General features: G+C 41.3%; 1 protein-coding gene across 1 annotated transcript; it reads right to left on the reverse strand.

Moving 5' to 3' along the window:
* On the reverse strand, positions 1 to 27,643 carry SNRNP40 (small nuclear ribonucleoprotein U5 subunit 40). The gene is made up of 10 exons (XM_007534163.3): positions 27,441 to 27,643; positions 24,763 to 24,892; positions 22,583 to 22,676; positions 21,014 to 21,179; positions 17,122 to 17,244; positions 9,485 to 9,605; positions 8,510 to 8,592; positions 7,219 to 7,280; positions 1,277 to 1,380; positions 1 to 508 (listed from the first exon to the last, which is right to left on the reverse strand). Exons 1-10 carry the CDS (start codon positions 27,582 to 27,584, stop codon positions 459 to 461), a joined length of 1,077 nt encoding a protein of 358 aa, XP_007534225.2. The 5' UTR covers positions 27,585 to 27,643; the 3' UTR covers positions 1 to 458.
* Between the last annotated feature and the right edge of the window lie 28 nt (positions 27,644 to 27,671).

Below are 27,671 nucleotides of genomic sequence, written 5' to 3' on the forward strand. Positions count from 1 at the left end.
TGTTTTCATAAAAAGGCATCTATTTGGTTTTTAATACAAAATGACTCAGGAACATAAAAGAAATATACAAGCCAGTTATTGAATTGAAAAAAATTCCCTAATAAATTTTAGTTACAGTCCCTGTTTTGGCATGGTTAAGAAAACAGGAAGCTACAAACCAACCAATGTCTGCCCCTTTGAATAGACCTTACATAAAGAGAGAGAGAAAGAGAAAGATAGATAGATAGAAACCCAAATGGTCCCTGAAATCTGTCAGGTGGTTTTTAGAGGCCACTAGAAGCTTGCCTTAATCCCGGTGAAATTGGATACTTGTAGTTGTTGGAATAGGGCCACTGCCTTCTTGTTTCCCGTTAGTGATGATCTTCGAAGGAAGGAGGGATGCTGGCCTGGGCACTATTTAATGCCTTGTAAACAGTCTGAGGTCTCAGGGTCTTGCAGCCTTGCAGTCTTCCATATTCTCACTGAATCTCCCCCATATACAGTCTCTTGTCACTTGATGCTGAGAGAACTGAGGTGAAGAGAACAGAGAAGACAACTGGCAATTATGAAGGCTCATGGAGACATGGTGCTTAAGGGCTCTTGTATCAAGAGCCAGTTTTGATATAAAAGAGCAATTGGATTTAGCTCAAATTCCCTGCCTCCTAAACACCATTCACAGGAAACTGTAGCCTGACTATTCAACACAAGTCCTCTCAAACCATGAGGGCGAACTGTGCAATGGGAAAGACATTAATTATCAAGCTCTCAGTCTTGCTCTAGCATGTGTAGTGACCTGGAATGAAATGCATCTCAGTTCTTAGCCTCCTCTGCCCATCAGAATTATAGCTAGAACTCGGTGACTGCACAACTCCACTGCTTCCACCAGCCTTTTTTTTTTTTTTTTTTTAAACTATAGGACAAGAGCTAGAGAAACACCTGCCTGCAGCACTGCTCCACTACTTGTGAAACTGTAGATGGGGACCTTGCACATGGTAACGTGTGTACTCTACTGGGTGAGCCTAAACTTCCTTTTTAACCATAGATGTGAAGCAAGTAAACTAAAAAGAACTAGAAATAGATTAGCCAATCTCCCTATTAAGATGATTAGGTAGGAGGGGACCCCCTCCCCAGGAAAAAAAAAAAGCATTACTCTTACTCTCCATAGGCAAGTATTATTTTCCTTTGTGGAAAAGTAATTGTGATGAGGATGTCAACAATCCTCTTTAGTCTCTGTATATTCAGAGCTGCTTTGGGAGGGTCCCCATATTTCCCCTTCCCCCAGCCAAGTCAGACTTACTGATAGGTTCATCAGGATGAAAAGCCACTTCATTGATGGAGCCAGCATGGCCAGGCAGCTTATACAAAATTCTCCTGCTTGTGGTATCCCACACATACACAAACCTGTAAAGCACCGTGACAGCAGCTGAGTGGTAAGACCTCCCAGAGTTAAGGGTAGAGCAGAGACATGATTTAACAGAAATGGTAGCAACAATTAATTCTTTTACCCCATATATATTTTTTTCAGTTGAAATGACATTGCTATACACATAAGGTTTCAGTTATACAGAAATATACATTCCTATTTGAATACACACATTATGCTCACCACCAGAAGTCTAGCTTCATCCTTTACACCCGAAAATGACCCCTACAATGACTAAAGTGGCTTAGTTCACGTACAAGTCCAATGTTTCTGCATCATCTCTGCCATTCTCGCTTTATTCAGAAAGAGACAGAGAAAGGAGGAACAGAAAAGAGAGGAAGACCCGGCACAGCAATGCTCCACCATCTATCTGCTATGGCTCCTCTGGAATTTTCCTAGCCACCTCCCTCAGTTTCATTCCTTTCTCCTTTCCTACTGCCACCTTGGTTTATCACTGAGGCTTGAATTCAGACTCTCTGAATTCAGATTGAGTTTTTGGTGTTGAGTTATATGAGGTCTTTAGGAGGTACTCTCATGTGGTATTTAGGGCTCGAACTCAGTCTGTTAGTATAGTAACATGTGCTCCACCAGGTCAGTCACTTCCTGGATCTGTGACATTATTATTTTTTTAAAAATATTTATTTATTTATTTCCCCTTTTGTTGTCCTTGCTGTTTTTTATTGTTGTGGTTATTACTGCTGTTGTTATTGATGTCATTGTTGTTAGACAGGACAGAGAGAAATGGAGAGAGGAGGGGAAGACAGAGGGGGAGAGAAAGATAAGACACTTGCAGACCTGCTTCACTGTTTGTGAATTGACTCCCCTGCAGGTGGGGAGCCGGGGGCTTGAACCAGGATCCTTATGCCGGTCCTTGTGCTTTGCGCCACATGTGCTTAACTCACTGCGCTACCGCCCAACTCCCAGACATTACATTTTTGATCTAAACTTTTCAAGGTTTAGGCTCTACAGGAATTAGCTATGTAAGGTAGAAGACTCTTTGGCTCTGATGCTTATGCTCTGTTTGACTTTCCTGCCATGCACAAATAACTACTGTTACTAATCCAAGGGCAAAGTTTATGAGTGCTAGAGTCAGAAATACATAGGTGGGAGCTGGGTGGTGGTGCAGCGGGCTAAGCACACATGGCATGAAGTGCAAGGACCAGCATAAGGATCCCGGTTCGAACTCCCGGCTCCCCACTTGCAGAGGAGTCGCTTCACAGGCGGTGAAGCAGGTCTACAGGTGTCTATCTTTCTCTCCCCGTCTTCCCCTCCTCTCTCCATTTCTCTCTGCTCTATACAATAATGACAGCAATAAGAACAATAATAACAACAACAATAAACAACAAGGGCAACAAAAGGGAAAAAATAAATAAAAAAAGAAATACACAGGTTTGGGGACGCGCAGTGGTGCACTCAGTTGAGCACACACATTATGCACAAAGACCTGAGTTCAAGCCCCTGCTCTCCACCTACATGGGGAAGCTGTGAAACATGAAGCAGTGAAGCAGGTCTGCAGGTATCTCTCTCTCTTTCTCTACCCCTCTCAACCTCCCCTCAACTTTTCTCCTCCGTCCTATTTAAAAAAGAAAAGGAAAGAAATATCTTGGGTTCAAGTCTCAGTGCAGTTATTTAGTTGCTAAACAACCCTTTTTCCTTAGTTGTAACAAAGGAGACAATACTGACCTCATAGCTTGGCTGGCAGAAATAATGAGTTAATGTAAGCAAAGTGCCTGGTACAAAGAATTAAGAACTACTGTTATGACAAATACATTCATTATCAAGGCAGGATCATGCAAAGTCAATAGGCTGAATAAATTACTCATAGCAGAGAATGCCCAGTTTTCCCACAGTCCTTGATAGAACCATTAAAGGGTTTCAATAAAATCTGAACATGAGGAGGTAGGTGATTTGCAAGCAGAGTGGGAAAATTTGCCAAATCCAAGCCAAGCTGAAAAGCAATTTTCAGAAAAATAAGGATACACTTCATAGACACATAAAAACTAGAAGAACCCCTGATCTCCAAGGGTTTTACTTCAAGGCCTTACTCTGCATGGCTGCCAATTAGATACTAAATATAGAGGGGTTCCTTTCCTCTCCTTACTTTGGCATGGCAATATTTGGCAGTAATCTGGCTTTTTATGTAACAGAACTGCCTGTCAACTTGGGGCTAATTGGTGAGGTGGCCTGTGAAATCTGGCCAAATCTCAGCAGGCCGACACACAGGCTTTCCTCAGATCAGAGCCATGCATCCATACGGAAGGTTTAAAATGGAGAGGGACTGCCTAGGAAGTGGCAAACTGGATACAGTGTTAGATTATCAAGCATGAGGTCCTGTATTCAGTCTCTGTCATTCCAAGTGCCAGGGTGATATTCTGATTCTCTCTCTTCGCCCTTCCACAAACAAATAAACATTTAAGAAAAATAGGGCAGGGGAGATAGCGTAATGGTTATGCAAACAGTCACACAAGTCCAAGGCTCCAAGATCCTAAATTCAATCCCCTGCACCAATATAAGCCAGAGCACTCACATTACAACGAGCAAGGACCCAAGTTCAAGCCCCCCGGTCCCCACCTGCAGGGGGAAAGCTTCACAAGTGGTGAAGCAGGGCTGCAGGTGTCTCTGTCTCTTTCCCTCTGTCTCCCCCTCTCAATTTCTGTCTCTATCCAATAAGAAAGAAATAAAAAATATTTTAAATAAACAAATAAAAGCTTTTTTAAATTTAAGTTACCCAGTCTATATTTATTCTTGTTATAGCAGCCTGAACTGAGTAAGATAGAGTGAATATGGAATAGGAGAAGGAGCAGAAAGAACCCACTGGAGAAGGGAGCATCACCATTTAACAGACAGATGATGACTTAGCCCCCGTTTCAGTTTTCCAGCCCCAAATGGATTATAGGACTCTTCTTTAGTTGTCTGCCCATCCAGTGCACTCCTATCCCACTACTGACCCAGAATTCCTACCCTCACCAGAACTTCCCAGTTTTGAAGCAGCCTCCTTGCAGAGATCAGACCATGAGTTGTCTCCAAGTCGCCATCTTGGCTCCGCCCCAGGCTGCCCCTTTCTAATGCCATCTTTTGCTTATTCAAAGTCCAGTACCCACCCATGACAACCTTTTCCCAAATCAAGCCCAAGTCATCTTTCAGAGAAGTTGTGTTTATGGGGGTCTGAAGAAATTTGGTAAGGGGCTAGCTCCCTCCCTAGTCAGCTGTTATTTAAAACCTTTTGTTTTAGTGCTATGCCCCTTCTCCCATGTCAGAGTTACCTCGATTCCTGAATCTCTATACTTTTTTTTTTTTACATAGAGACAGAGATGGAGAGAGAGAGAGAGAGAAAGAGAGAGAGAGAGAGACCATCCACAGTACCAAAGCTTCTTTCAATGTACTGGGGGCCAGGCTCAAACCTGGGTTGTACACATGGCAAAGCAGCACACTATCCAAGTAAGCTATTTCATTGGCTCTGACTATGAGATTAAAAAAAAAAAAAAGGCAAAAAAAGAGAAAAAGACCTAAGGAACCAAACACACCCATCCAAAAAGAATTGTGTACACCTATGTTCACAGCAGCACAATTTGTAATAGCCAAAAATCTGGAAGCAACTCAGGTGTCCACCAACAGATGAGTAGCTGAGAAAGTTGTGAGATATTTATTTACACAATGGAATACTACTCAGCTATTAAGAATGTTAATTTCACTATTTTTAGGCCATCTTGGATGGAGCTTGAAGGAATCATGTTAAGTGAGATAAGTCAGAAAAAGAAGAATGGGGAGTCGGGCGGTAGCACAGCGGGCTAAGCACAGGTGGCGCAAAGCACAAGGACTGGCATAAGGATCCCGGTTCGAACCCGGGCTCCCCACCTGCAGGGAGTCGCTTCACAGGTGGTGAAGCAGGTCTGCAGGTGTCTATCTTTCTCTCCTCCTCTCTGTCTTCCCCTCCCTCTCTCCATTTCTCTCTGTCCTATCCACCAACGACAACAACAATAATAACTACAACAATAAAACAACAAGGGCAACAAAAGGGAATAAATAAATAAAATAAATATTAAAAAAAAAGAAAAAAAGAAAAAGAAGTATGGAGGGCTGGGCGGGTAGCACAGTGAGTTACGCACACATGGCCTGAAGGGCAATGAACAGCCTGGCTCCTGCCTCCCCACCTACAGAGGGGTCACTTCACAAGTGGTGAAGGTTTCTTCTATCTTTCTCTGCCCCTCTGTTTTCCCCTCCTCTCTTGATTTCTCTCTGTCCTATCCAACAACAACAGAAATGGCAACAATAACAACATGGGCAACAAAATGGGGAAAATGGCCTCTAGGAGCAGAGGATTCATAGTACAGGCATCAAGCCCCAATGATAACCTTGGAGGCAAAAAAACAAACAAATAAACAAACAAAACTCATCCATAGACAGAAGTTAAAAAATACTACCATGACGTCAACCTGCCTTCACTGGGAAGATAACCTCACCAATGTCTTGCAACCTCACCAAAGCTTCACCCCACTAGTGAAAGAATCTTGTCAAACATTACTAAATCACTGATTTAAAAAAAAAAAAAGTTGACCTTGGGTCCATACTCCCAGAGGGATAAAGAATGGGAAAGCTATCAGGGGATGGGATGCGATATGGAGATCTGGTGGTGGGAATTGTGTGGAGTTGTACCCCCTCCTATCCTACGGTTTTGTTAATGTCTCCTTTAAAAAAAAAATTAATTAATTAAAAAAAAAAATACAAAGCAGAACTTGGACTGGGTTTGGTGTATTGCACCAAAGTAAAAGACTGGGGTGGAGGGGAGGGTTAGGGTTCAGGTTCTGGAACATGATGGTAGAGGAGGACCTAGAGGGGGTTGAATTGTTATGTGGAAAACTGAAAAATGTTACACATGTAAAACTACTGTATTTTACTGTTGAGTGTAAACCATTAATCCCCAATACAGAAAAAGAAAGTTTAACTAGAGTGCACATTTTATGATGTGCAAGGAGCCAGGTTTGAGCCCTGGATCACCATACGGGAGTGCCTGGAGGGGTGAAGTTTCATAAGCAATGGAGGATACCTCCCTTCTCTTCGGCTCTCATCATCTAGCTAGAGGAAAGAGAAAAAGAAAAAAAAAATGCTACTGTGGTGGTGGAGTTGTGCTGAGTTGATATGTAGGCTAAGGGCTGACTGCTACTTCTAAGTTAATAATTCATTCACGTAATATTCATTAAATGTTTCTGAGTAGGTCAAGTACTGTCAAGCACTATCCTGGGTTCAGAGATGACTAAGACTTATTCACCGACCTTTAGGAGCAAGTAACTTAGTGGGGGTATCATACTATGTTTATCTGACTGTAAGATACAATAAGTTGCCAACTAAAGATTAGAATGTATCAAGTATAACTCTACAGAGATCAAAGAACAATTAGTTACGCCCAAGGGGCAGTGGGGAGAAGGCCAGGGAAAGTTTATGGACACAACAGAGATGATTACCAGGGACGCAGGAGCTTGGGTAACAGAGAAAATTTGAATGAATAGAAGCACAGCAGAAGAATCTGATGAGGGAATGCGGAGTCAGAGCATGAGCCTGAATTTTATTTTGATAATAAAGGGAACCCAGCAGAATCAAAGCAACGTTACTCTTAAGGTCTAAAGTGTCTCTAACGAAAGCAGAAATGATGTTTATTCTCTATTACCTTTAAGCCTTTCATCCTGCACATGGTTTCATCTCGGAGTACAGCTACAGCTCTATGTTTGCTCTAGTTCAGTCTCTGTACTTTGTGTATGAAACATGTGTATGTCACCTGCACGATGACATCATTCTTTAGCCCCACACCCAGGAATCCTTACCTGTCAGCTGAACCTGCTGCTATCTTGCTTCCATCAGGTGACCAAGAGCATCTCAGAAGATTCTACAATGGTGAATAAGCAGGGACCCAATGAATACAGTACTGTACCAAACTCCTCTTTGTTAGACTATAGAACTGTTAGGAGACTTTAAACGTCTCTCCCCCCCCCCCCCAAAGATTAGTCTTACTTATTACATATGAGAGTGAGTTTTACAAGAGTCAGAGAGGAAGGGAAAGAGAGATACAAGCTAGAGCACTACTCTAGTACATTCAGCACTAGGGGTTGAACTGGGAACTTCAGTCATGCAAGTCTGATAGTTTGCCAGGTGAACTATTTCTCCAGCCAACTTCACTTTAGACCAAGAAAGTATACTTCAGAATTTTGTTCTGCCTACAAAAGGAGGCTCCATTTACTCCATTTATTTTGATCCTCACTAAGTGATTTATAAAGTGAAACTGAATCTCAATGGGCTCTAAAAAAGAAAGAAATTCTTAAGAAATTATTCGTGGGACTTGAGTCTGCTTTTAAGAGCTGACCCAAGATTTAAAGGTTAAAAAAAAAAAGAAAAATCTCTCAGAATTTAGGCCACAGTGCTGAGGTGAAGGGTGTGTTTTCAGGGCTCTAACAGCTGATCATTGGGAAGTGTTAGGAAGGGCATATGGGCACTACAGCTCATAGAAGCGTGGGTCCTACAGAGAACACCTTCAAGTTTTCAAAGAAGTCGAAGGATAGGGAGTAGCCTGAGAGTTAGCATAGTGGTTATGCAAAAGACTTTCTTGCCTGAGGCTCCAAGATTCCAGGTTTAATCTCTAGCACCAACCTAAGAGCAGTGCTCTGGTTAAACAAACACACACCAAAACAAAACAAAAAAATAAAAAACAACAAAGGACAGTAACATCTTATTATTTGCTCTCTATCCTTAGGTCCCATCTAAAAACATTTCTTTTTTTTTAAATTAATTAATTAATTTATTTATTCCCCTTTTGTTGCCCTTGTTGTTTTATTGTTGTAGTTATTATCGATGTCATTGTTGTTGGATAGGACAGAGAGAAATGGAGAGAGGAGGGGAAGACAGAGAAGAGGAGAGAAAGACAGACACCTGCAAACCTGCTTCACCGCCTGTGAAGCGACTCCCCTGCAGGTGGGGAGCCGGGGGCTCAAACCTGGATCCTTTTGCCAGTCCTTGAGTTTAGCGCCACCTGCGCTTAAGCCGCTGCGCTACCGCCCGACTCCCCTAAAAACATTTCTTTGAATCAAATGGACAGTAATTCTTTTTCCATGCAGTACTCACCTTTTCAAAGTTGTGCACATTGCCTTGAAATATCTTCACACATCTCTCTTTGGGAGCAAATGGCCGGACATCCCAGACTCGTACTGCAAATTCAGACATAAGACCCATCAATCAGAGACTTCTGAGAGTCCCGCTGAAATCAACATGATAACAGTGACAGATACTGTTTCCCAGGTGGAGCAGGGCCAACATGAAACACTGCTATCTGGCAAGGTTATTCTCCTTTCTGAACTGAGATGCATTCAGCTCCACTGGTAATAAGACTAAATGCATTCAGTTTCCACACAGAGGGTAAGTAAGGAAAATGTCAAACACACTGCTAGGAATGTGCAGTAGAAAGTATTTGGGTATGCCAATAATTAAAAAAAAAAATCTTTTTGGTAAATGATTACTCTGCCAATTCAGAGTTACACAGAGCAAAGTTTTCACACAATTTAAATACTGCTAATTACTGTGTCAACTAGTCTGAAAAAGCACATGACAAAACAGTGCACCATCCAAGTTGAATTATTTTGCCAGAACAGTATCATTTACTGTTATTAAATAAATTAAAAAAAAGCAGAAAACCCCAAAAAGTATGGGCCGAGTGGTGGTGCACCTGGTAGAATGCACACATTATAGTGCACAAGGTCCCAGGTTCCCTGGTCCCTACCTTCAGGGGGGAAGCTTCACATGCTGCAGCTGTCTTCCTCCCCCTCCCCCCTCAATTTCTCTGTCTTTCGAAATAAACAAAATATTTAAAAAATATATTTAATGAGAGAGAGAGAGAGGGAGAGAGGATTTTAGGCAGCAGATCAGATCTGTGACAAAATATCTGGATTCTTGACAATTTCTTCTAAAACTTCTTATGACACTTTCTTTGCTCCCCACCTCCAACTCCTTTTTATCCCAGTACACACATCTGTAGCACTCAATGTACACGTTCTTTATTATCCACTGAATGGGCATTGCGAAGTGCTTTCTTCCCAAAGTTACCTGTATTATCCATTGCGTTAGATAAGAGATAAGAACCTTCAGAACTTAAACTCAAGCCAGTCACTGAATCTGCATGCCCTCTCATGGTGTAGGTTAGCTTGTTTTGGCGCAGGTCCCAGACCTACAAAAACAAAAAAAAAGTGCTCATAGAAATCAAATCGAGAGGGAGTTGAGCGGTAGTGCAGCGGGTTAAGTGCAAGTGGTGCAAAACGCAAGGAACAGCGTTAAGGATCCTGGTTCGTGCCCCGGGTTACCCACCTGCAGGGGTGTCGCTTCACAAGTGGTGAAGCAGGTCTGCAGGTGTCTATCTTTCTCTCCCCCTCTCTCCATTTCTCTCTGTCCTATCCAACAACAACAGTATCAGTAACAATAAGAATGGGAGCTACTCCCTGCCCTAATCCAACTTTCTAGCCCCTTTCTCTACTCTGACACCACTCTCTCCGACAATATTCTCATCCAACCTCAGGATAGCTACCAAACTCAAGCAAAACTACTACAGTTGTATGCCCCCAGGAACACGCCTAAAATGGTTCTCCTAGCTTTCTTCTATCCTAAAATACCTGATCTCATCTGCTCTGATCCTATTTTTGGTTCCTGTTCATTAATCATCTTGTAGCACTCAGCTTAGGTCATGCCACCTTCCAGACACCTAGCTACAGATGCTACCATGACTCCATCTCAACTTCTCTGGGCAGACGGCCTCACCAAATGTGTCCTGCACCCTCGAATCTCCAGAGCTCTGGTCCACTAGGGAAAGAAAGAAATGGGATGGGGGTATGGATCGACCTGTCAATGCCTATGCTCAGCAGAGAAGCAGCTACAGAAGTCAGAACTCCTACCCTCCACTCCCCATAAACAACTATGATCCATACTCCTAGTGGGGGAGAAGTGATAGGATGGAGATAAAAGGACTCTGCACTCCAGCTCCATCAGCACCCAGAGAAAGAGAAGGAAAAGGAGAGGGACATATGGAGGTAGCTGTGATGCTATGAGTGGCTTAGAAAGGGACATATGGAGATAGTTATGATGTCATGAGTGGCTTACAGGGGAAGAGAGGATTGAATCAGAAAAAGAAGGGGCAACTATGTATAAATGTGGACAGAGAGTTGTAGAGAAGATGGTTGGCCCATGTCTACAACTTTAGGGGAACTGCGGTAAATTACAGTGGGGACAGTGAAGATTCAGAATTCTGGTGGTGGGAAGGGTGTGGATTCAAACCCCTGTCGACATGTAATTCTGTAATATAAAAATATAAAATAAAATAAAAAAATTTACAAATAAAAAAAGAAAAACAGCAAAAATTTTGTTAGGACCATGGACATTATACAAAAATTTCTGTTGAGTGGTCCAGGAGGTGGTGCACTAGATATGGCATTGGACTCTCAAGCATGAGGTCCCGAGTTTAATCCCTAGCAGCACATGTACCAGAGTGATGTCTAGTTCTCTCCTATCAATTCTCATGAATAAATAAATAAAATCTTTTAAAAAATTCTCCAGATTAAATACTGCCATGTAGTTTTTCTCTGTGAAAAGAAATTTTTGTGATCTCTTTAAGCAAGGAAGCTTCCTCATCTAGAAGTAAATTCAGTATTAGTTGTCAAAGCAATACATAAGGTAGAAAACTCCACTTTCCCCATCAATAACTCATTCATGTGTAGAAGCCAACATACTTTATATATACAATCATTTATATGTCAGGCTGTTTACTACCTCAATAATCAGGGAAACTTGAAATGGCTGACAGTTTTTGTTCAAGCTGTTGTTCCTTCTCTCCAGAGAAGGCACTGTTGAAAGCTTCAGCTTTGATTTTCAATTTTTATGTGCATTTATTTATTTTGGATAGAGACAAAGAGATTGAGAAGGAAGGGGAGACAGAGATTGTGATACCTGTAGCACTGCTCATGAAGCTTTCCCGTAGCAGGTGGGGACTGGGGGTTTGAACCTGGGTCCTTGTGTACTCAACCAGGTGTGCCATGGCCACCTGGCCCCCAAAATTTTCAGCTTTGTAACAACTAAGAGAGAATGGAATTCACCATTCTGTACAGTGTTTGGGTACTATTTTTAGACTTGTCCTGAATTTACACATATTGTACAGGGCCAAAATATTGGTACATCTGTTATTTGCCACAGAAAGTGAATAAGCATTCAAATAAGCAAATTATTTTTGCATATCCTAATCAGATGCTCAGTGAACATTTGGGCATCTGATTAGTGGCAGGCACTGCTGAAGAAGAATTAGGTAGGAAGAAGAAAAAATATGTACTTTTTTCCTGATAGTACCAGGGTCTCCTATCAGTTACTACTCCTGGGCGAACGTCTGTTGTGTTACTCCTGACCAGTTGGGCAGACCCTCCACATTCTCTTTTTTTTTTTTTTTTTTTTAAATTTCTAGTACAGCAATGGAGAAAAGGGAGATGTTGCAGCATCGGAACTTCTCTCAGTGCCCTGGCACTGTGGCTTAAACCTGTACCATGTGCACAGCAAGATATGTGACCTACTGGATAAGCTGTCTTCTAGCCCTGAAGACAGACTTTTTACTTAGGCATAACTGAAAGATATTCCCTAGGCAAGTATGTGAAAGAAGAGGCATAAAACAAAGAAACAGAGAGTCGGGCAGCAGGGCAGCGAGTTAAGTGCACGTGGCACAAAGCGCAAGGACAGGAGTAAAGATCCCGGTTTGAGCCCTCAGCTCCCCACCTGCAGGGGAGTCGCTTCACAGGCGGTGAAGCAGGTCTGCAGGTATCTGTCTTTCTCTCCCCCTCTCTGTCTTCCCCTCCTCTCTCCATTTCTCTCTGTCCTATCTAACAACGACATAAATAACAACAATAACTATAATAACAATAAAAACAAGGGCAATGAAAGGGAAAATGAATAAACAAATATAAAAAATTAAAAAGTGAAATGTTGTAGAGTGAATTAACAAGTACATTAAAAAAATAAAGTAAAAAAAAAAAACCAAAGAAACAAAAAAGCTGTTGGACTATAGGGGAATTGGGCAAAGAAAAAGAAGAGACATCACTTGAAAAGTAAGTGGACAAGTTAGTTCATGACAAGTTCTGATACCCGACTTGGACTTTTCCTTGACTAAAGAGAGCATTACTGCTTTAGACAAGAGATATCCAGATGAAGAAGTAGCTGCTGAGTGAAGGGCACCCAGACCGTAGCTATTTCTGCCCTCTGTGAAGCAATCTATACATTCTCTTTTTGGTTTCTCTCTGACTTGGAGATGATGATGATGATGATGATGATGATTATTATTATTATTATACCAGAGTGCTGCTAAATTCCAAATTAGAACCTGGGACTTCTTGACTTGAACTTTTTTTAAAAAAAAATTTATTTATTCCCTTTTGTTGCCCTTGTTTTATTGTTGTAGCTATTATTGTTGTTGGTATTGATGTTGTGGGATAGGACAGAGAGAAATGGAGAGAGGGGAAGACAGAGAGGGGGAGAGAAAGACAGACACCTGCAGAGCTGTTATCACCTGTGAAGCGACTCCCCTGCAGGTGGGGAACCGGGGACTTGAACTGGGATTCTTCCACTGGTCCTTGTACTTTGTGTCACCTGCACTTAACCCGCTGTGCTACTGCCCAACTCCCATCTGACTGGAACTTTTATCTCCCACACAGGCAAGTCACAGAAGGGTTAACAGAGTAGTAGAATGAATTAGTCAGATTTGCATTTTAGAAAGATCCTTCAACCCCAGATAACTAAGGGATAAGAGACTGAGACATCAGTGAGGACACATTTAATCACCTTAGCCATTACATTAAAAAAAAAAATCCCTTTAGTTACCATTTGATTACCATTAGAACTTTTGATTACAAAAATGTCAAAGAACTGCTAACTAGACCTTTGAGTCATCAAACTGAGACACATTTTCTTCTGATACCCTAATCCTATTCCTAAAATAAAGTTCCATTAGATTGGTAAAAACAGCATATCTGCTCACAAACACACAGAGAATTTGTTCAGCTCAGATTTTTAAAAAAAACTTTTAAAAATATTTATTTTCCCATTTGTTGCCCTTATTTTTTATTGTTGTTATAGTTATTGTTATTGATGTCTTCATTGTTAGATAGGACAGAGAGAAATGGAGAGAGGAGGGGAAGACAGAGAGGGGGAGAGAAAGACACTTGCAGACCTGCTTAACTGCCTGTGAAGTGATTCCCCTGCAGGTGGGGAGCCGGGGGCTCGAACAGGGATCCTTAGGCTGGTCCTTGTGCTTTGCGCCACGTGTGCTTAACCCACTGCACTACCACCTGACTCCCTCAGCTCAGATTTTAAAAAGGTTTCCCATTCACAAGATATTTCTCCTTTCTTAAAAAAAGGCAGATTTTTTTTTTTCTCCCCTTACCAGAGCACTGTTCAGTTCTGGGTAATGTTGGTATATGGGATTGGAGCTGGAACCATGGAGCTTCAAGCATGATTTTTTTTTTTTTTTAATGCTGTATCCCCTGCCAAACAGAGAACTTTAAATTATGCTCAGATCCTAATTCATTTCCCCTTCCTTCCTTTCTCTCTCTCTCTTTCTAGGACTTTATTTATTTATGAGAAAGATAGGAGGAGAGAGAAAGAACCAGACATCACTCTGGCACATGTGCTGCCTGGGATCGAATTCAGGACTTCATGCTTCAGAGTCCAAAGCTTTAACACTGTGCCACCTCCCAGACCACCCTCTTTCATTTCTTTGAAACAGAAAAAGAGAGGTTATTTTCCAATCTGAAATAAATTCAAGGAATGTTAAATTTGAAAGGACGCACATGTTACAATGCACAAGGAACCAGGTTCAAGCCTCCAGTCCCCACCTTCAGGGGTAAAGCTCCACAAATGTTGAAATTCTTGCTGCAGGTGTTTCTCTGTCTCTCTCCTTCTCTATGCCCCCCCTTCTCAATTTCTGTCTTTATCAAATAAAGATAATAATTTAAAAAACTTAAGGGGCCAGGTAGTGGCATACCTGGTTGAGTGCATATGTTACAAACTGAAAGGAAACTGAGAAACTTAGTTTCACCTGCAGCACAGGAAGTGGTCCATTGGATAGATAGCATTGAAGTCTCTAGCATGAGACCCCAAGTTTGTTTCCTGGCATTGCATGTGCCAGAATGATGTTCAAGTTTGAGTTCTCTCTCTCTCTCTCCCCCTCCCCCTATCTTTTACTAAATAAAACCTTATTTTTGAATCGAGTCTTATCTTCATTTTATAAGTAACTATAGTAACATTCTAACAGGTTAAATGGTTTAGTCAAGACTACATATATGATCACTCAGTCAGTGGTAGAACTAGGACCAGAACTCCAGAGCCAAAAATCTTTCCACTCAGGAGTCAGGCGGTAGCGCAGCGGGTTAAGCGCAGGTGGCGCAAAGCGCAAGGATCCTGATCCAAGCCCCTGGCTCCCCACCTACAGGGGAGTCACTTTACAGGCAGTGAAGCAGGTCTGCAGGTGTCTGTCTCTCTCCCCCTTTCTGTCTTCCCTCCTCTCTCCCCATTTCTCTCGGTCTTATCCAACAACGAAGACATTAATAACAATAACAATAGTAGCTACAACAATAAAACAAGGGCAACAAAAGGGGAAAAAAAGCAAATACAAGAAAAAATCTTTCCACTCATATTTTCCTTGACTCACTTTCCTTTCCTTACTCCTCCCCCCCCCCCCAAGACTGGGGGGATTAATGGTTGGTTATGTGTAAAGTTTCTCAGTTTTCTGCAAAACACTGTCACTACGAGCCAAGGTCCTCCTCTACCACTGTGTGCCAGCCAACCCCCCACCCCCTTACTTTAGCACATGTCTCATGCTGTGTTAACTGAGCTATTTCCTCCTTGGCTGTTTTTTTCTTTTTTCTTCTTTCATTTTATACCAGAGCACTGCTCAGCTCTGGATTACAGTGGGGCAGGGAAGTGAACCTGGGACTCCGAAACCTCAGGCATGAAAAATCTCTTTGCATAACTACTATTCTGTCTATCCCTACCCCCCTCCCAACCTTTTAATGGCACAGGGGCTCTGGACTGACCTTTTCACTCCCCCCCCCCCCTTTAAATTTTGGATAGAGATAGTGGATAAAAGACAGCCAGAGGAAGAGACACCATAATACTGCTGCTATATCACCTGTGAAGCTTCCCATGGTATAGTGGTGCTCCTTAGTCATGACAAGGCCTGAACTTGAGGCCTTGCGCATGGTGAGCCTTATCTCTATTGGGTGAACTATCTTCTGACTAAGGTACTATCCTGAGACAAAGCCAAGGAGATTTCACCCATAGTTACAGCAAAGGAGATAAGGTGGGATGGAAGCAATGCAATTTCTAGGTAGAGATAACATAGAAAGCTGAGTATTTACTTAGTATCTACTATTTTCACAATAAAGTAGAAACTAAGGGCAAACAAGTCTCTGATAGTCTTAAGGTAGTAAATAAGTAAATGCAGACACAGTTGTGTAACCCTCCCCAAATCACTTCATGTTTCCTGGCATTTGCCAGACCCAGCAAAATTTGTTGAATGCAGTAATACATTAGGTTTATTTATTCTCTACAATAACCCTGAGGTAGATGTTAAATGTAACAAACATATGTTCTACTGTACGAGAACAGAGGCTTAAAAGAATTCGCTTAAAGTCACGCACACCCTCCCAAAAATAGTAGACTCAAAAAAAAAAAAAAAGGGTAGACTCCATTAATCAAAATCTTGAGATATCCAATACCATCAGAAAATGCCCTATTAGCCCCTCTTTTTAATAATTTTTAATTAACAAAAATATTTATTTATTCCCTTTTGTTGCCCTTCTTTTATTGTTGTAGTTATTGCTGTTGTTGTCGTTGTTGGATAGGACAGAGAGAAATGGAGAGAGGAGGGGAAGATAGAGAGGGAGAGAGAAAGACACCTGCAGACCTGCTTCACACTTGTGAAGCGACTCCTCTGCAGGTGGGGAGCCGGGGGCTCGAACCGGGATCCTTACACTGGTCCTTAAGCTCTGTGCCACGTGCGCTTAACCTGCTGTGCTACCGCCCGACTCCCTAATTTTTTTAAACATTATTTATTTATTTATTGGGGCAGAGATAGAGAAATTGAGAGGGAAGTGGGGAGATAGAGAGGAAAAGAGACAGAAAGCTACCTGAAGCACTGTTTCACCATTTGTGAAGCTTTCCATTTGCAGTGGGGGCCAGGGGCTTGAACCCGGGTCCTTGTGCACTGTAGCATGTGTACTTAACCAGGTGTGCCTCCACCTGACCCCAAGATTTTATTTATTCATTAATGAGAAAGACAGGAGGAGAGAGAAAGAATCAGATATCACTCTGGTACAAGTGCAGTCAGGGACTGAACTCGGGACCACATGCTTGAGAGTCCAATGCTTTAACTACCATGCTACCTCCCCAGACTCTTTAAGATCCCTATCTCCAAGGAAAGACAGAGAAATTAGAGAATCATTCATTTATTGCTATCTGGTTATGCTAGCAAGAACAGTTTTCACATGCAATCATCATTTTGACATTGGGGACTTGCTGCAATGTATCTCTTCATTTAAGAAGTCAATGAGGGTAGATCCAAGGGCTATCTCTCTTTTAAATGGTACAACAATAAAAACAACCAGGGCAACAAAAGGGCATAAATAAGTAAATGCTTAAAAAAAAAAAAAAATCAAACATACCTTGATGTCATTATCTATTCCACCAGAAATAATTTGATCACTTGTGTCACTGAAAGTCACAGCTAACACCTGGTACGTGTTCTGAAATGTCTGGATGGCTGCTTTCTTCCGGATATCCCAAAGCTGAAGCAGAAGAATAGAGAGTCTACTGTCACTTCACACCAAGAACTAAGTGTATGGTTCATCCCTAAGCCCAAGATCTTTGTGGAGCTGAATACATCTTACCAAGGGCTACATTCAGAATCTTGTCTGTTTAACTAGTAACTAATAAGTGACTATAATTTGGCAATGTATCTGAAGACTGGTGAATTAACAACTTTGGCTATATTTTCAGAATAATTTACCTTCACATTCTCTCTCTTTTTTTTTTTTTTGTGGATTGTTTACTCATTCATCCATAAAAGGAGAGAATACTGAAGTTTCCTCTAGGGCCACAGTCACTCTCATGTGGTATAGGGACTTGAATCTGGGCTATATGTAGAGAAAGGCAGGTATCCTACCTACAGTAAGCTATCTTTCCAGTCCTGAAGAATTCTTTCTTAACATTTGAATAAATATGGTTAATCAACATATCCTTTACATTTGTAGCAGAGCTGGACTGAAGTCAAACTTAGATTTCAATCACTAGCAGGTTGCAACTTAGATTAAATAGCACACACAAAGAAGAAGTCACGTGAGTGACTTGGTACTGTAGACAATGTCAGAAGATTGTACTGGGCCAGTGAAATAGCTCACTCGGACAGTGTGCTGTTCCATGCACATGACCCAGATTTGAGCTCAGCCACCATTGGAATAAAGGACACTTTGGTGCCGTGTTCTCTTTTAATCTCTCTACCTAAAAAAGATAATCTGAAAGCAAAAATAAGCAAAAAAAAATATATATATATGTATATATATATATATATAATAAAAAAAAGTACTGACTTTAATACATATCTCACCAAAGATATACAGATTAAAAGAAAAAATGGAAATTAATGAGAAACACTTTGGCTGTCAAGACAGCTCACTTAGGGGGCTGGGTGGTGGCACAACTGGTTGAGCCCATGTTATAAATGTGTAAGGACCCTGGTTCAAGACCCCAGTCCTCACCTGCAGGGGGAAAGCTTCGTGAGTGGTGAAGCAGTGTTGCAGGTATCTCTCTGTCTATCACTCCCTCCCCTCTCAATTTCTGGCTGCCTCTATCCAATAAATAATAATAATAATAATAATAATAATAATAATAATAATAATAATATAGCTTACTTGGACAGTGTGCTTGCTTTGTCATGGGCATGACTCAGATTCAAACTTGGACACTACCTCACTGAAAAAGCTTCAGTGATATGGAATCCTCCTTTTTGAAAAAACTAGCCTGGAGAAGTGAAACCCCACAGAAAAATGAACAGAACACCAACAACTACCAAACCTCTCTTATACACATATTAGAAAAGCCAAAATCTGAAACACTTGAAAATATCAAATGCTGGCAAGGATGTGGATAAGCAAGGATTTTCATCATACAAGCCTACATACATTTTATGAATACTTTATATTCATAAAATGCTAACTCTTGGAAGCAATCAAGATACTTGTTAGCAGATGAATGAATAAACTATAGTACATCCATAGTCAATTGAATACCATTATAAAGAAACAAATTATCAAGTCCTGAGAAGACATGGAGAAATCTTAAGTGGCCTATTAAGAGAAAGAAGTCAATTTGAAAAGGTTAACAACTGTATGTTTTTAACTATATGACACTCTGAAAAAGGCAAAACTATGGCGACAATAAAAAGATCAGTGGTTGCCAGGCTTAGGGGATGAATAGGCAACTCAAAGAATATATATTTTTAACATTTCATTTATTTATTTCTCTCCAGGGTTATCACCGGGACTATACTAATATTGCCTACACTATAAATCTACTGCTCCTGGAGGCTATTTTTTCCTTTTGTTGCCCTTGCTGTTTATTACTGTTATTATTATTGTTGTTAATGCTGTCATTGTTGGATAGGACAGAGGGAAACTGAGAGAGGAGATAAAAGATATGACTCTGCAGACTTGCTTTACTGCCTGTGAAGGGGACAGGTGGGGAGCTGCAGGTGGGGAGCTGGGGACTGCTCAAACCAGGATCCTTGCGCTGGTCCTTAATGCTTTGCACCAGGTGCAATTAACCCGTTCCACCACCACCCAGTCCCCTTATTTATTAATGAGAGGGATTGGAGAGAGAGAAAGAACCAGACATCACTCTGGCACATGTGCTGCCTGGGATCGAACTCAGGACCTCATGTTTGAAAGTCCAATCCTTTACTCACTGCGCCACCTCCCAAACCACCACAAAGAATTTTTAAGACAGCGAGAATACTCTGAATACTCTGAATAGTGACGTGTTCTTACATATCTGCCCAACATAGCAAGAATCCTCTCCAATGTAAACTATGGAATTAAAGTGACTAGGACCTGTCAGTGTAGGCTCATCAATTGTAATAAGTGTGCGACTGTGGTGAGGTATGCTGACCATGAAGGAGGCTCTTGTATGTATGGGGGGAGTGGATATATGCGAAATCTGTACTTTCTACTCAATTTTGCTGTGAGCCTAAAATCACTCTAAAACAATAGTTTTGTGGCCCAGAAGTGTTGGACTCTCAACGTATGAGGTCCTGAGTTTAATTCCTGGCAGCACATGTACCGGAGTGATGTGTGGCTCTTTCTCCTCTTATCTTTCTCATTAATAAATAAATAAAATCTTTTTTTTAAAAAGTTTTGTTTCTCTTGTTCCAGACATATTAGACTAGAATATTTGTGTGTGTGAAAGAAAAGCATCAGAGCACCATTCTACTATTTATGATATTCTATTTGTCTTTCTTATTGTTACACTATACTAAGAATTGAGTCCAGGAACTCATGGGTGCTAGGCATGTGGTCTTATCACAGATGTTTGTTCATTTATTTTTTTGCCTCGATGGGGCTGGATGCCAGCACTACTAATCCGCTGCTCCTGGTGGACATTTTTTTTTTCCCATTTTATTGGACAGGACAGAGAGAAACAGAGAGGAGGGGGAGATAGAAAGGGTGAAGGAAAGACACACCTGCAGACCTGCTTCACTACTTGTGAAGTGTTTCCCCTGTAGGTGGGGAGTTGGGGCTTAAACTGGGATCTTTGCACAGATGTCTATTTATCGTATCTTCTTCTTATTTTTCTTTTCCAGAGCACTGCTCAGCTCTGGCTTATGGTGGTGCGGGGGATTGAATTTGGGACTTTGGAGCCTCAGGCATGAGTCTCTTTGCATAACCACTATGTTCTATCCCCCCCCCCCCCCTATTTATTTTATTATCATCATCATCAGAGCACTGCTCAACTCTGGCCTATGGTGGTGCAGGGGATTGAACCTGGGACTTTGGAGCCTCAGGCATAACCGTTATGCTATCTACCCACTGCACATGGTCTTATTAATGAGCCACATCTCCTGCTTTCATATCTGGGTACTTTTATCAGATTTTTTATGTGATTCTGATGTGTATTTTACTAAAACATGCTAAGTTTTTAATACATACTGTCTGTATTGCACAAGTTTTGTAAAATGTGTGTATTATCGTCACTGTCTCAAAGATTGAAAAACTGAGAATTAGAAAAGTGAGTTGCCCAGTTATTTAATTAAGTAAACAGTTGAGCTGAGAATTCAGTTCAGGTGGTCCATTTTATTCCAAATCAAAATAGGTCAGTATGATTCTTAGTTTATTCTATAGGAAACTTAAACACTGCCTATTATTTTAAACTTATTTTCTACAAGTCTTTGTTATGAAAATGACTGTTAAGACAAAGTTGTAAAGCATGTAGGGACTGCACAGGTTCCAAGATTCACAATGTATTACCTCAGAAACCACAATATACAGATAAGACAACACCCACCTTAACTGTACCATCATCACTGCCGGTGCAGACAAGTTGGGGGCCCCTTCTAGCTGGATAACAAGAATTCACGAAAGAAGTATGTCCCTTCAGTCTTTTAACTCTTTCACCTGTTTCACTGTCCCATACTGCCACAGTTTTATCTGTGGATGCTGAGAACAGCATACTAAAGGTAAGAGGAAAAAAAAAAAAAGATTAACAGTAGTGACCTACTTTCCCTCCTTGTCAAAAATTTCAAGGTCACCGACATGTCATGTTTTGAAAGTCTGGCATGTGATGCTGGAACACCACACTTTACTTTCCAACATCCTAAAAGGTTTGTCCTACGAAATTCTGTGTCTGTGTATTTCCTTCTCATTCCTTATGATACATTATATATCAGTATAGCAGTTTTCTTAATCTTTTTAATGAATGAATGAATGAATGAATGAATGAATTGATTTTTACCTCCAGGGTTATTGCTGGGGTTTGGTGCCTGCACTACAAATCCACTACTCCTGGAGGCTATTTTTTCCCCTTTTGTTGCCCTTGTTGTTATATCGTTATTGCTGTCGTTGTTGTTGGATAGGACAGAGAGAAATCGAGAGAGGAGGGGAAGACAGAGAGGGGGAAAGATAGATACTTGCAGGCTTGCTTCACCGCTTGTGAAGTAAACCCCCGTAGGTGGGGAGCCAGGGGCTTGAGCCAGGATCCATATGCTGGTCTCTAAGCTTTGCACCATGTGCGCTTAACCCGCTGCGCTACCGCCTGGCCCCCGCAGTTTTCTTAATCTTTTCTTCCTTTTTAACTTTACATATCCTCCCACTTTGAAATGTTTAAACACTTCTTGCAGCAGAGGTAAGACAGATCATAACAGTTTCTGATTCAATGGCTAAATAATTTTATTCCTTTCTCTAAAAAGCAAAGCTTTCATACCAGTTGAGCCAGGGAACCTTAAGACTGTAGGAGGAACAAAACGATGAGTACTTACCAAATTGCCTAGTGGGGTTAACTTTGTATAATTACGTTTCCATATTATCTAAAATTATGTAGTTATTAAAATGTCAATGACAAAAGGTATGTAATGATAAATAGATATGTTAGGTTAATAATGTTTTATCCACTGTGCCACATCCCAGACCACAGGTTAATAATGTTAAGGCAACAATACTAATAGCAATTATCTTTGGAATGGTAGTTTAATATTTTTAATGCATTAATATTAAATTAATGCTAATTTAATATTTTTGTTCTTAAGCTTTTCAACCAAACTATTGGATTAATTTTATAACAGAATTTATATAGAATAAAGATCAAAGCCACATTTTGTTTTATAGTTCAAGGAGAAAACACATGTGTTTCAGTTTCTGACATGTTAGATGATAAGAAATGATATATTTACAAATACATGCATGGAAGAATAAAGGTCTTATTTGGGATGACAGTGACAGGATAATAAAGTAGTTGCCCCCAATTCAGTAGTTTTTGACTGCAGGGTATTCTGAAAGAGAAAACTCAAGGGTGAGATAGAAAAGAATGGCACAAAGAATTAGTATGAGGAGCTGTCACTCCGCTATGTGTAACACTCACCTGCCATCTGTGTTATAATGCAATTCCATCACTGCCCCACTGTGTCCTTTCAATGTGGCATAGTTATCACAGTCACCATAGACATTCCATAACACTGTTGGAGAGAGAGCTCTATGAGCACACTAAGCAAAGGGAAATTCATTACTGGCCGTGAAAAGGGGAAGTACAAGTTTATTGGAACAACAGCTCTAAAATTAAACTCCCTTGGAGCACTATGGTTGTAGCAACTGAACCAGTTTTCTTGACATTGAAACAGAAATAACAGCAAACTTTCCACATCCTAGAAGATGAAAAATTGATAGATAGAATTTTCTTTCTTCCTTTCTTTTTTCTTCCTTTCTTTTTGATGGATATAATTTCTAACCTTAAATTATTCTATACTTTCTGAAAGCTGGCATTTACTATTACTTGTTCACTGTGAGTATAAGCAGATTGCAAAACAAAGGAAAAATATTTAATCATTTTACCTGTACTAGTATCTACTATGTGCCTGGTATTGGAATAAAATGCAGAAACACAACTTCTTCTTCTTCCTTCTTCTTTTTTTTGTAAATCTTTATTTATTGGATAGAGACAGCAATAAATCAAGAGGGAAAGGGGTGATAGAGGGAGAGAGACACCTGCAGCACTGCTTTACCATTTGTGAAGCTTCCCCCTTCAGCTGGGGACCAGGGGCTCGAACCTGGGTCCTTGCTCATTGTAACATGTGTGCTCAGCCAGGTGTGCCACTACCTGGCCCTAGAAACACAGCTTCTTCTTCTTCTTTTTTGTAAATTAATTAATTAATTAATTCCCTTTTGTTGCCCTTGTTGCTTTATTGTTGTAGTTATTATTGTTGTCCTCGTTGTTGGGATAGGACAGAGAGAAATGGAGAGGAGGGGAAGACAGCGGAAGAGAAAGCTAGACACCTGCAGACCTGTGAAGCGACTCCCTGCAGGTAGGGAGTTGGGGGCTTGAACCGGTATCCTTACTCCAGTCCTTGTGCTTTGTGCCATGTGAGCTTAAGCCGCTACTAACACCCGACTCCCAAATCACAGCTTTTGACGTCTGGCAGTCCCGTCGAGCTGAGAGCCCAATAAGGGTTATTAAGGAGCACCTATGCCCATAATAAGGTACACATGGCCATTCTTTTTTCTGCTGACAAGACTTCCCAATTCATTTTATGAACTAAAAAATGTTCTGCAAGCCTTCCAGATGTCTGACCACCAGTAAGTGGAACTAGAACACCTACATCAAATGGACAGTGAAGACAGATATCCATCCTGAGGTACAGTTATCAGCAAGGTGCCAAGCAAATCACTTTATCTCACTACAAGGTAAATAATTCTTAAAACAAAAAAAAGTATCAGATACTAGTTATCTCCTTTCTTAAGACTCCAAAGTGATTTTTTTAACCTTTTCTCAAAAATAGGTATCCCTAACTAGCCATCGAGAATCTAGGACGGGGACCAGGTGGTGCTGCACCTGGCTAAGCACACTTATTACAGTGTGCCAAGACCTGGGCTCCAGCTCCCAGTCCCCACCTCAAGAGGGAAAGTTTCACAAGCAGTGTTGCAGGTGTCTCTCTTTCTCTCTGCCCTGGAACCTTATCAATTTCTGTCTCTATCCAATAAGGAAAAAAAAAGGGGGGGTTCTAAAGGCAGATTATATTGACACATACTCATATGATCTAAACAGGCCACCATTTTAGGATCACTCCATTTCCCCATAAGTGAAGATTTGGAGCACAGATCAAGAAGAAAGCTCTCTATTACTTTCATTAAACCTAGATCCCTTGTACCTAGTATACCTAGATCCCTTGCTAAATCAGCTCAAAAAATTGCCTCCATGAGGAAAATATCCTCAAACCAGAGCAGCTCACTTTCCAGGTAGCTGGAACTATAACAAATTTCCTTCAGTATTTAATAGCCACCACCCCCACCACCACCATTATGACAGAGACAGAGAGAAATAGGGTGAGATGGGGGGAGGAAGAGAGAAGAGAAGACACACACATACAGCCCTGCAGCCTGCTCTACCACTCATGAAGATTCACCCTACGGGGTAGTGTGGTGTCTGGAGGTTTGAACCTGGGTCTTCATGCATGGTAACTTATATACTTTAGCAACTGTGCAACTGCCAGATCTCTGACTATGAAAGCTTTGAAAACAATCACTATTTGGATTCAAACGATTACTTACATATCAGTCGGTCAAATCCTGCAGAGGCTAAGGTGGATCCATTGGGATGAAATTTGCAGCAGTACACTTCTCCTTCATGTCCTGAGAGAAGCATGATTGGGGCTTGAAGGGAGGAGCATCTTGGTGGCCCCTAAATGAAAGAAGTAACTCCATGATTGCTGCATACAGGCAAAGGAAGCAGCGAAACTGTGAGGGAACTGAAGCGTGGGGAGTTAAATAGATGCAAAAAAAGATAAATGGATTTCTTCAGCTTTAGAGAATGGCAACTTTTTCCACTTTACTCGTGATTCCAATCTGACATTCTACTGATAAAGTTTCCACTATCTTATCCTAATTCTTCCTCAGTGTGTTCCTACTCTGTAATCAACTTTTTCCTTTTTAATATATTTATTGGTTAGTGAGGAAGCAAGGGAGATAACCAGAACATCACTCTGACACATGGAACGCCAGTGATTAAACTCAACACCTCATGTTCCACAGTCCAGTGTTTTATCCACTGCAACACTTCTCAGGCCCCTCCACCCCCAAAATATATTTTATTTATTAATGAAAAGGAGTAGAGAGAACAAAGGCATCACCTCGATACAATTTATTTTATTATATTTTTAGATAGAGGTGGGGGGGGGAGTAAGAGGGAGGTAGAGAGACAAGAGAGACAGACACAGACCATAGTACCAAAGCTTCCTTCAGTGCACTGGGGGTCAGGCTTGAACCTTGGCATACTGTCTGAGTGACCTATTTTGCTTGTCATCTAAAGCCAGCTTTTAATTGCTCAAACTATCTACATCCCTCATTCCCATAAACTTTATATTTGTCATTTCTGACAAATAGGAATCTTACCTTCCTAGATCCTTCTGTGGTTGACTCCTTTCAAATAATTCCCCTTTATAAAGTCTCCCCTATTTGATAATTCAAACTTAAGCAACACCCCACCTATCCTCTGTATTTCCTATTTTCTCACAGCACTTATCATTACAGAAAACTATCTTATGTGTTTGCTTATACATTTTATTTTTACTTTCCTGACCAGAAAAAGCTCTGAGTGCTGGAGGTCTACCTGCACCATCCACTACTGTTTTCCCAGTCTTGTTCTATGAATGAATAAATAATAGAATGAAACAGGGGTCAACTTTTTTGGTAAAGTAGTTTTGGTTACAGTCTTGGACATTTTCCCTAGGTTCAGGCAATTCATCAAAATTTGGGCCAACAGAAGAATAAACACACTATCAATAGTAGTTTTTTTTTTGTTGTTTTTTTTTTTAATATGTACAAGGTACTGTTCAAACAGTATTGGGCAAAACAAACACCAGAATCTGGGTCCTATTAAGAAGCAGGTAAAGGGGGTGAAGCAAGTGGTGAAGCAGGCCCATAGGTGTCTTTCTCTCTTCCTCTATGTCTTCCCCATCTCTCTCGATTTCTCTCTGTCCTATCCAACAACATCATCAATTACAACAACAATAATAACCACAATAACGATAAAACAAAGGCAACAAAAGGGGAAAAAATTGCCTCCATGGATTTGTAGTGCAAGCACCAATTCCCAACAATAACCCGGGAGGAAAAAAGAAGTAGGGAAAGCATTAAAGAGGCTAGGAATGTGGTAAAATGCGTGAGGCCTCAGGACCAACCCTCGGCACTACACACACTGAAACAGTTATATGAGCGCACTCATTAAATAAGCAAGCAGGAAGGGGGAAAAACACACCGCATGGGAAACACTATGGAGACGAACACAAAGAGGAATGTGGGTCAGAGGATGCGATAATACAATCCACAATACAGAGATCAGGAAACACTAAACTAAAAAACTGACATTTAACCAAGGACTTGCAGGAAGGAGTGTGTAACCCATAGGAACACACAAAAGATAAGCATTTCAGGAAAGGCCGCTTATTTCTTATGCCCCCAGTAGCCTAGGGGAGGTGTCATCACTAAGTCTATTAAAGAGCATGAATTCCAGGTTTAAAATCTATTTCTATAACTTACATGGCACACTTTTATTTTCCCATCTACAAAATGAGATAACAGTAACTCTGAGGTTGTTAATTATGGACCTTTTCCTGGGTCCATGCTTCCATAGGGATAAAGAATAGGAAAGCTTCCAGTGGAGGAAAAGAAAAAAAAAAAATTATGGACCTTTCACATACAAGCAGTCTAGTGAGACTAAATAAATGAATGTTAGCTGTTATTCGGATGTTGTTGCGGAGAAACAAGGGAAATACAACTTGTCCAATGAGCCAGGACCGTTCATTTCTTCCCTCACTCAGCCACCCACCCGTCTACCCAACTGCTCTACAAAGTTTCCTGAATATTTTATGCCAGCTCCCTGGAAGAATTAGGGGGAGGAATTCCGGATCTGGGTTTTAATTCAAGGTTCTCAACACTAATTCTTTAAAAAAAAAATTTTATTTTATTTATTTTATTTTATTCCCTTTTGTTGCCCTTGTTGTCAACACTAATTCTAACGCCATCTCACAGGATAGTCGAGACGCTGAAGACGGACCCTCAGGCTGGGAAACACGGCGGATCACCTGCCGGGTAGGCAGCTAGAACAGTGTTGATGGGCTTTAACTTCAGGCAGAGCCTCGTTCTGCCCCCGCAGTGCGGAGGGAAAGGCTGGTGCGGAAAAACCCTGGGGTGAGGGCGATAGGCGGCAGGCGGCCTGCTACACCACTTACCGCCTGCAGCAAAGCTCCCGGCGTCGACGGCTGCTGCCCGGCTCCGGGGCCCGAGCCCGCCGCTCCCAACAGCAAATCATGCCGCTGCCGCTTGACTGGGACCAGTGGCAACTCGGGGCCCTTGCGCTTCTGCTGTTCGATCATGGCGGTAGCCACTCACCCCGGAGCCGCCACTAACCGCGCCGATGACCTCAGGCACCGCACGATTGGCTCCGACTTAGCCTTTTCCCT

Source organism: Erinaceus europaeus, chromosome 13, assembly GCF_950295315.1.
Source record: "Erinaceus europaeus chromosome 13, mEriEur2.1, whole genome shotgun sequence".
In the NCBI taxonomy this organism is placed as follows: Eukaryota; Metazoa; Chordata; class Mammalia; order Eulipotyphla; family Erinaceidae; genus Erinaceus; species Erinaceus europaeus.

Excerpts from the sequence above, each read along its gene's own strand:
- SNRNP40 (XM_007534163.3), bottom strand. The coding sequence starts at position 27,584 with ATGATCGAACAGCAGAAGCGCAAGGGCCCCGAGTTGCCACTGGTCCCA. Across the intron at positions 8,593-9,484 it reads TAACGCAATGGATAATACAG|TACGAGTCTGGGATGTCCGG; the intron begins GTAACTTTGGGA and ends CTGAATTTGCAG. Across the intron at positions 1,381-7,218 it reads GCAGCAGGTTCAGCTGACAG|GTTTGTGTATGTGTGGGATA; the intron begins GTAAGGATTCCT and ends GGTGCTTTACAG.